General features: G+C 35.6%; 2 protein-coding genes across 2 annotated transcripts in view; both read right to left on the minus strand.

Moving 5' to 3' along the window:
• Positions 1-9,058, minus strand: part of LOC125662766 (uncharacterized) — a 28,801-nt gene extending 19,743 nt beyond the window's left edge. The window contains exon 1 of the mRNA XM_056147373.1: positions 8,909-9,058. The gene's annotated coding sequence lies outside the window, so the exon portion shown is untranslated. The remainder of the gene's footprint in view (positions 1-8,908) is intronic.
• On the minus strand, positions 7,263-8,978 carry LOC125662753 (uncharacterized). Its single transcript, XM_048895094.2, has 2 exons — positions 8,042-8,978; positions 7,263-7,824 (listed from the first exon to the last, which is right to left on the minus strand). The coding sequence occupies exons 1-2, from the start codon at positions 8,976-8,978 to the stop codon at positions 7,397-7,399; spliced, it is 1,365 nt and encodes a 454-aa protein (XP_048751051.2). The 3' UTR covers positions 7,263-7,396.
• Positions 9,059-10,146: the final 1,088 nt, after the last annotated feature.

Here is a 10,146-nt window from a genome sequence, read left to right on the forward strand (position 1 = left end):
AACAGCATTTGACCCAATGATAGGTTGTATTGGCAAACTCAATCGTTATAACAACCATAGAATTTGCCAAATGTTGACTTTAAACGAATTAGTTGAAACCTCTGTACAATTGACTATAATTTGCCAGTTGCCTGTCTCGATTTAAGAACTGATCATACATAGAACAAGCTCTTGCACATCGAATCAGTTGAGATGTATAAACGCCTTATGCAGGTGATAATGGAATATTGCTATATGAATATGGGAAGTTGTCTTGTTTGTCATAAAGTTGAGTTGTTAGTTTGCTGTTACTACATATGTATATATATTCCATAGAAAATCTAAGTATGAAGAAGAAGTGAACGACTCTGTGGTGTCTTTTATTTCGAATTCACAGGAATATATCGATTCGACGTATGAATGAAAATCATTATTGTTAACAGATAAAACGTCGTCGATATATTCAAATGTGGAATTGAAGGCTGCAGAAAGAGTTTTTCCTATTCACGTAGAATTTTTTTAAATAGATTCTACTTCATAAGAAGATAAAAACAAGTCACCTTACAAAGGAATACAATTTATGTCCATGGGAATTCCCACAGACCGTTGAAGACCTGATCACCAACGTGGAATTAATGTCAAGTTCGTTTGAAATACAGTTATGATAGTGAGCCCTACAAAGAAATGTTGTTACAAGCTTTGTCAGCTGTAACGAATATTTCCCCTGTAACGTATGTAATTCTTTTTTTAACTTCTTGTTCACTAAACACAGAAGAATATATAATACGTACTTTTGTTTTAATATGTCTAATGCGGGATTTTGATATTCCTCTTATACTTTTAATCAATTCTGACAATGTATCAAGTTCCTTCGCCCATTGTCCGATATAATCTTCGACAGAATTCATAATAGAGATGACTTTCTGTAGCCAATTGAAAGACCGAGGTTCTCTGTATCTAGGACCTTTTAGAATAAGTGATTTGAGGTCCTCATTTTCAACTATATCAACATCACCAGTAATGACATGTCCAGCTGGACTATAGTTGAAAGAAGATGAAGAACACGTTGGTGGATTACGTATAAGATGGTATATATGTAGACACTGCAAAGTTTGTTTATAATTAAAAAGTTTGGATGCCATTGTAGAAGTATAGCTGTAGGAAATACAGGGTGTAGACTTGAACTTGAAATAAGTTGGAATACACGACTGAACCCTTTTATGACGAAGAATGTTGCCTATGTTGACTATTCCTTTGTTTGTAAATCTACTAGTGTATCAACATTTCCAGTAATGGCTTGTCCAGCTGGACTATAGTTGAAAGATGAGGAACAACACGTGGGTGGATTATGTATAAGATGGTAAATATCTAGACACTACAATATTTGTTTACAATCATAAAATTTTGATACAATAGTACAGTTATATTTGTAGGAAATACAGAGTGTAGACTTCAACTTTAAATATGATAGAATACAAAACTGAAGTCTTATTATGACGAAGATGTCTTATGGTGTTGACAAATGTTCCTTTGTTTGTAAATTTATGCTTAAGAAACTGTCGGCATGATTCGGAAGGAATATCATCCATGAAACGCGGTGGTTTAAAGAGCCTGTGACTGGCATCATCGATAATTATAGAATTCAGTCTATATTCTGGTATTAAAAACCCAAGTATAGACTAGCTTTGGCTTCTTCAAATAAAGTGATTAAAACTCTCAATGGAACAGAGTAAAGTTTTGTGCGACTATATCGTGGATCTAATTCACGCTTCCACTGACGTCAGGGGAGGTGCGGTTATCATCTCCGCACAGCCAATCAGAATCGCGGAAGAATTGTCCGCCATTACCTCCGTCAAAACTTATGATGACGGAGGTTTTGAGGTACAGATGTTTTAGCCTGATTACTTCGAGTTCTCATAAAATTGGTGGAATTGTGTGCATCGGGGAAATACAACAGTGATTCACGTTACCCAGAAAGGATACTAGAAGTAATGTTTATCCCATTTCCAAACCCAAAATCACATAAAGATTAATGTTTACGTAAAGGCGTGCGGTTGGCCCCACAGTAAGAGCAGAATGGACCGGCACACAAAGTAAGTTAGTCTTAGCAGACAATTATGTATTAGTTAATAGTAATAGTTAAATCAGGGACTGATAATAATACATGCCCATGTCATGTGTATACATGTACTAAGAGCTACAGGTGCTTGGGTTCAGGACCACCCCCCCCCCCTCTCCCGAATTGGCCGAATAACCTGCACGACTTGATTTAAATTATTTCTTGTTGAAAATCCTACTAATGCATGTCAACAATGTCATGCATACCCCAAAATAGCTCTTTTTAAGAATTTCCCCCATTGAATATAACAATTCGTGTAGCTAGGTTATTCAAGGGAGGGGGGGGGGTCATGAACCCAAGCACCTGTGCTAAGAGCTACACAATACTTTTTTTTTTTTACTATAATATTATCTATTAAAAAGAATCCCCTATCTAAACTATTTTCATATCTAGGGTCAATTCATTTAATGTTTACACCAATATATATGCAGTTTCTGGTCTTATGTCTTAAATTTTCCCTGCTCAGCCATACATATCATAACATGACTGTAAGAGCGCCATATTCAAAGTCTTCGTTCCATGATTCCTACAATAGATCATACCAGGGGATAAAGTTCTAAAGTTTCAGTAATCAGACTAATTCCGTGGTCAAAGTTTTTAAATATCAATAGAATTTATGTCCATACAATGTATATATTTTGTAATAAATGGTTTTAAATTCGAATTTAGATTTCATAATAATTCGAGCAAACTGAAATTTTATAAGTAGCTAATAAATTGTTGGGTGTAATGTATGCATAGGATCTTTCATGTTATAGGTCAGGTCACCTTTTAAAATTCCATGGCCCCTCTCAGCATCTATGTTTTACTTCCAAATGCTAAAAAAAAATGTTGTTGTTTCTTTATAGATTCATTGGATATACTTGTAACGGCAGCACAAGTCAGAGAATTTACAAGACCAGTTAACAACAGCAGAAAATGCCTTTCATCAACAGAGCATACTTAATCATCATCTACAACTCCAGTTATCAATGGAAGCCCAAGATTAACCCCACCAACAGGCCACCCCTTTTGACATTAACAGTACTCTACAGCAAGAGAGAAAAAAACAGGGTTGTTTTTATATTATATCAATTTGAGACATGCCACATTTTGTACTTTGTTAGAGTTTTTTTTTTATACATCTGAGCAAATTCCCCAGTGTGTAAAAAAAGGAGGGACATAACAAATATGACAAAACAATCGCAGTTGTTATTAACACTGATGAGGCTGAGACATAATTTTGAAATCAAAGACTTGGCATCAAGATTTTGTATTTCAACACAGTGTATCAGTGATATATTCTGTGCCTGAATTGACCTTATGTTGTGTTTCAATATAGTCCTATAGGAATGATATTAACAACATGACAACTGAATAAAAGCTCAATTCCCAACAACCATCGCTATCATTGATTGTGCAGAAAGGAAATCACAGAAACAATCTTCTTTAAAACTACAGTTACAAATTATACATTCTGACTACAAATCAGCTACAACCTAAAGGGGACTTGTGGATTGTGATCCTTTAGGGGACACAATGGAAACTAGCTGTATGCTAATTTGTGTTATCTTGGATAAATAAAGGCTATTATTATTATCATATTTGTTAGTGAATTATTTACTAGATCTATGCCAGATGTTGCTGTTACAGAGAATAGTGGATTTTACAAACTCCTTTGTTAACTGATGGTGGGTTGAATTATTCTGGAAGGGGAATTCATTATGTCAGACAAAGGTTTCACGATATCCAAAGAATCAGGGGAAATATGTCTGCACCTCTGTATCTCTGTTGGTGTATTCCAACCAGTTAGTATATGTATATATATGGAGACATCAATAACGTTGGATAGTTTGCACCCTACTAACTCCTGGGCAAAACCCAGTGTTGAAGAGAAAATTGTAGAGCATGTGAATTCATTGTGTACTACTTGTATACAATGTGAGGAATTTATTTAAAATCATAAACATTTTATAAGAGAGTAAATTTATGTCTAACTTTGGGAAAACTTACATCATGATGAATATAAACTAGTAGATTATTTAAATTTTTCTTCGAAATGTGTGAATGCTCACAACTAAGAAAATGTAAGAATTTGTGCTGATTCATTGACAATTAAAATAGACAGATATTGTAAACCATTTATTCTTAAAGAACAATGATTATTCCATAGTTTTGAATTATTTGTTGAAAATAAAAAAAAACATTTGGTACTTAATTTATTGTCCTATTTATGATAAACTACTCCTTTAACTAAGTATTATATTGTGTTGCTGATCCTATGTAATTACAATATGTACTATAGTACAAGAGGTTGGGTAACTAATTAAAACAGATGTTTTACGAACAGGAAATTGTTTTTTGGTCCGAGTCTTTATAATATTCTTGTTCCAAGTTTTCTATTGTGTGTCATTTAACATATTCTTGACTACTGTCAAAATGGTGATGTCTATCAAACATTGTACACATTCTTTCTGTTGATTTGCAAGTTGTTTTTTTTTTTTTAATAGAAATAGATATTTGGGTGGACGTGGAATTATAAATATCTCAATGTAGATATCTAGATCTACAATATCCATTCAAGTATAACTGAAGTTGAACATTTAATGGAGATCACAGATGGTATTTGAGCTGCAATGTAAATTCTTGATAATATTTAACTGTTTTTCATAAGTAAATCATAAATAATAGTAAAATAAAAGCAAGCAAGCAGATGAAACATTTTATTGAACCGGTCAACGCAGCATATATGATATATAGTTATTCAGTTTCAACTGAACAACAAACATCGTCAATTCAGTAACAAAACAATTATTCAAAACTCGGAAAACGTTTCGTAATTAACCCAGCTGTGCATGAACAGTAAGCATCGATGGCAGCCGAATCCTGCAATTCGATGGTTAGACGATGCAGCGAAAGCATCTAGCGCTAACAAATAAGTTATAATTACTGTTTCTTCCGCGTTTTTACCCACTGAAATTATGTGAACATAACCTTCTCTGAAGTATGTCAAACCCTTTGACGGACTGTTCTATGAAAATTCACGAGTAAACGAGGCGATTGAAAAGGTATCCTGTATAAGATCGAAATCGCCCGCCATGTTGTTTACATAAGTTGACGGAGTCTGAAAACATGTGACGTTCGTTGTCATCGGTGGGCGGGGCGTGGAAGAGTGAATTGTCTGTTGACGTAAGGCAAAAGTGATCCAAACGTAAAAGCATGTATACTTGGTCTTTTATATGAACGATGTCCATGAGTGCGATATGAAGTTGAAATCTTTGCAGTGAAGAGGGTAGGTGCAAGGGGAGAGAATATCAATTTAAGCACTTATTATCTGGAAGTCCTATTCATTTAACTGGCGAGCGCCAATTAAATTTCATGGCGGCAAAAACTTAATTTTATTGACGGCAGTCACTTGTTATCTAGATACCGCCACTTATTATTTGGCGACCACCACTTCTCATCTAGCATTATTTCAAATGATGGTTGCTACTTGGAGAAATTTTTTTCATTCGGGAAATTAAAACCATATAGATTTGTTTTTGATTATTTTCAGTTTTATTTTTAGTTGTTTATTTATTTATTTTGTTTTATTTTCAGTTTTAAATATGTAAATAGCATACATGTACGTATACAACATACCTTCATATACTATTTTATATTGTATTTGTATAATATTGCTGTCTGTATATATGTTTTCAGGACCACAATGTAAACTAGTTTTATACTAATTGTGCTATCCTGTTTAAATAAAGGACATTATTATTATTATTATTATTATTATAAAGAGAAATAAAAAAAAGAAACAAGAGACGTCATTTGAATAACGGTAGTCAGATAATAAGTGGCTGATAAATTAACTGACGAAAGCCACATAACTTAGGAGGCAACCAACAATTAAATCACTTTACCCTGGGATCGATTGGCTTCTGCATATTTGTACTATCTCTAAAATATATTTAATTTCAATCATATTTCATACAAAAAAAAAGAAATATTTTAACCATTACAGGTCCCTTCCCCACCTGACCATGACCTCTTACCCCTCCCCCACCTGACCATGACCTCTTACCACACGGGCTGATCTTGTGTTTTACTTATCACGAGTAGAAAATAAGATCACTCATGAACATTCGACTTAGTCCAAGGGCAATGAAATCTAAAACTTGTAGATACCCATATTAATTTCAATTAGAATGCATGTCGTTTATATTCAACGTTAAGTTATCAAAACAAAAGCAAACAAATTTCAACCATCAATCTTTTAAAACTCTCCTCCACAACTTGACTTTGATATTGAAATCTTGAAATCTACGATTTTTAAAAAAAATATATCTTCATATTCCTTCTAACAGTGATATGAATTTTCATTTAACATTAAGAAAACTAGTATTAAAGAAGATTCTATGACATAAAATTCTGTCCCATGGATAGTCGTGAAAAATGTAGACAGTCAAATTTAAGCGCTTTCTAAATATGCATACATTTTACATTCAATACTAGCAAAAATAAAAGTTTTTAAACATTATCGCTAGATAATTGATACCTTACTATGCTATTCAAAACTAAATGGTCCCGATCATGAGGCTGGACCCAGTTGAAAAGGATCTCGAAATTTACAATTTTAATAAAGTATTTCGTTCTCTGCATAACTATCGAATCGTTTTTCCTTTCAGATCTATGTACAAAACTATATTCAAATAATCGCTAATCTAATTTTGGCATTGAGAGATCGATTGATTGATTGTATCTTGTTTAACGTCTCGCTCGAGATTTTTTCACTCATATGGAGACGTCACCAGGACGTGTGAAGGACTTCAAATTTAGGCCTTTGCTCGGTGCTTACGGCCATTGAGCAGTGAGGGCTCTTAAGCTTGTCACACCTACTGTGACATCAGTTTTTAAGGTCATTTCCGAGGACCGGTGACATTCACACCTGATGCCGAACTTTTGGAGATGTAACTGTCACTATTTTTTAACGACTTAGGTCTGGCACGGCCGGAATTCGAACCCGGCCTTCCGCATGCGGGCGAACGCTCTAACCTCTAGACCACCGCGGAGAGAGAGAGAGAGAGAGAGAGAGAGAGAGAGAGAGAGAGAGAGAGAGAGATTATACACGGGTTCACATCAAGTTCAAGACAGAGACAAACAGGCAGTGACGTAAAACATCAGTGAAGCTCCATAATTCGACATAAAAGGAGCTTACAGAGTGAATTTGATGCAGACTTGTACATGTGGAACAATGCTTAAACAAACATTGCACAGTCAACAACAACCACTTGCGATCGATTTAATATCGTGTTCTAGTATGACAGTGTCTCAGTTTAAAAGCCACCCAGAAAACGTCGTTCTGCTATATATGAAGCTTAGTACATTTCCCACAGAGGCTTCCCCTAACCGTACGTATACGTGGTCACCCTGATTTACGTCCACGACGACAATTCCTGTTGAGAAATCCCATTCACTGGAAGTTGAAGAGTCGGCAAATCTACTACCAACAATGTCAGAATTTTTCATCAATTGACTAAACACGTTGCCATGCCCATCTGACATAATTGACCAGGTGAAGACATAAGTTCCGGAAGTTGGAGCAACGAATATTCCGTCGTAAGCGTTATATCCGTGTCCTTTGTTTATGGAAACACTGTCAAACTTCAGAATGTGGTGAGCTGGAAGAGGACCTAAGTTTTCTTTTGACAAATAGGCATGGAAAGCGACGAGATCGGTTGGAGAAGACATTGATGGCACTGTTGAATATAAATAAATAATTAGATATTGTGAAGAAAATTTCCAAAAAAAGAAGAAAGAAACGATGAACTTAGTTAATGAAGCGTTTGGAAATTAAGACGGTTAGAACGTGTTTCGTTACCAATTCTCTTAATGAGGAAAATCAAACATAGTGAAGGAAATGTTTAAGAAATAGAAAAATGAAAGGTTTCAAGATGCTGACGTTTAGAACGTTACCTATTCTCTTTCTGTTTTGCTGAATTCTGTGATATGATTCTTTTGTACCCCCTTCTTCATCCTGCACTCCAGACATGTCTGTGGTTCTGATAATCCCACTCTCCTGCTTCCTAGTTCTGTCCATATTAACCATTCCACCTGTGACAATCGGCCCTTCGTCATTTGGCCCTCGCACCATTTGCTCTAGCAGGTTCACTCTAATCTTCAGATGCTCGTTTTCCTCAATCAGTCTCGCTACATTGTCAGTCATGGTTTCTACATGTAGTTTCTCGTTTTCCTTCATCAGTCTCGCTACATTGTCAGCCATGGTTTCTAGTTTCTCGTTTCCCTTCATCAGTCTCGCTACATTGTCAGCCATAGTTTCTAGTTTCTCGTTTTCCTTCATCAGTCTCGCTACATTGTCAGCCATGGTTTCTAGTTTCTCGTTTTCCTTCATCAGTCTTGCTACATTGTCAGTCATGGTTTCTAGTTTCTCGTTTTCCTTCATCAGTCTCGCTACATTGTCAGTCATGGTTTCTAGTTTCTCGTTTTCCTTCATCAGTCTCGCTACATTGCCAGTCATGGTTTCTAGTTTCTCGTTTTCCTTCATCAGTCTTGTTACATTGTCAGTCATGGTTTCTAGTTTCTCGTTTTCCTTCATCAGTCTCGCTACATTGTCAGCCATGGTTTCTAGTTTCTCGTTTTCCTTCATCAGTTTCGCTACATTGTCAGCCATGGTTTCTAGTTTCTCGTTTTCCTTCATCAGTCTCGCTACATTGCCAGTCATGGTTTCTAGTTTCTCGTTTTCCTTCATCAGTCGGAGTACAATGGTAGACATGGCCTCAAGTGTCGACTCAAAATTCTCAACCTTCCGTTCTAAATCAGTACTGGGGAGTGCAGACACTTTGAGTAATGGACCCACGATACACAATACAACACACAGTACGGACAGAGTCATGGTGTTCTAATTGAATGTTCTTAAACTCCAAGACGAGAATGACAGACAGTTACACAGTACCAGTGTCTATAAATTCATTCTGTCGGGCATTATTGATAAGACAGCTGTACTTTTAGGGTCATCACTACTTTATCAACGATATAAAATACTTGCAATGAATATAATTATGTATGATTTAGCATTTAGCAGGATTAAATTTCTTTTAAAAAGTGCGATTCTATAAAAAAAAATTCCAACCAATTCGTGAAAGTAACCGTAAACATATCAATCTTGAAAAAAAACTGATCAATCACATGACTTCTATACACCAAACACGTAAACTACAAGTAATATATGTACATTGATTAGTATAGCAAAAGTCAGTGGTCATCACAAATGCTTATATATAGCAGAAACTGAAAATGCAGAACAACTTATGAATGTGATTGGGAAACCACATATTTTGAATACATCATTGGGTGAATATATATTTATTTTCAATGGGTAAAAGTGTGTGTGTGTGTGTGTGGGGGGGGGGGGGGGGGGGGGGGGTTGTTACATAAGATCTAAATTCTTGCGTAACGCGCATTTTGGTGAAATATGGTTTTAAGGAAAGGTTAAGATAACGAACAGTGATCAAGTTCGCAACTCCTATAAGAATAAACTATTAAAATTTGGGCAAACATATATCCTTTGACATACCAGAGGTGCGATCAGGTACCTAGAAAAAGTAATTATCCCCCGTCGATCGGTCACACTCGCCATGATGAATTACATATTTTATTTCCAAACGTGAAACTTTTTAAAATTCATTTGTCATGTTAGCTAAGTGGAAGGACTTGTAGAATGTGCGTTTGAATCTCATATTTTGTTATTCATCTTAAAGTGCAACTCTTTACGCAGGCACCCACAGTGTAAATAACGTCTCTCTCTCTCTCGACTTGACGGAAAAGGTCGAGTAATAATTCGACTGCACTTACAAGCAAATCCTGCTGGTGAGTGAATGCCTCAAAGCATCTAGAAAATTCAAACAGAGCAGAGGTCAGAGTTTTTGCTACCCTTGACGATAGCGATTTTGAGAAGAAAATATAGGGCAGATATTTTGCAGTTTGTATCCATGATCACTAAACGAGCCCTAACACTCGACCAAACTGGATGTCTCTCTGTTAAAATTCATTGACTATGCACC

The sequence above is a fragment of the Ostrea edulis genome, chromosome 8 (assembly GCF_947568905.1).
Source record: "Ostrea edulis chromosome 8, xbOstEdul1.1, whole genome shotgun sequence".
Classification (NCBI taxonomy): domain Eukaryota; kingdom Metazoa; phylum Mollusca; class Bivalvia; order Ostreida; family Ostreidae; genus Ostrea; species Ostrea edulis.

Bases quoted from the DNA above. Each gene is read 5' to 3' on its own strand.
- LOC125662753 (XM_048895094.2), bottom strand. From the start codon at position 8,978: ATGACTCTGTCCGTACTGTGTGTTGTATTGTGTATCGTGGGTCCATTA. The intron at 7,825-8,041 runs GTAACGTTCTAA...TATATTCAACAG, and splicing joins GCAAAACAGAAAGAGAATAG to TGCCATCAATGTCTTCTCCA.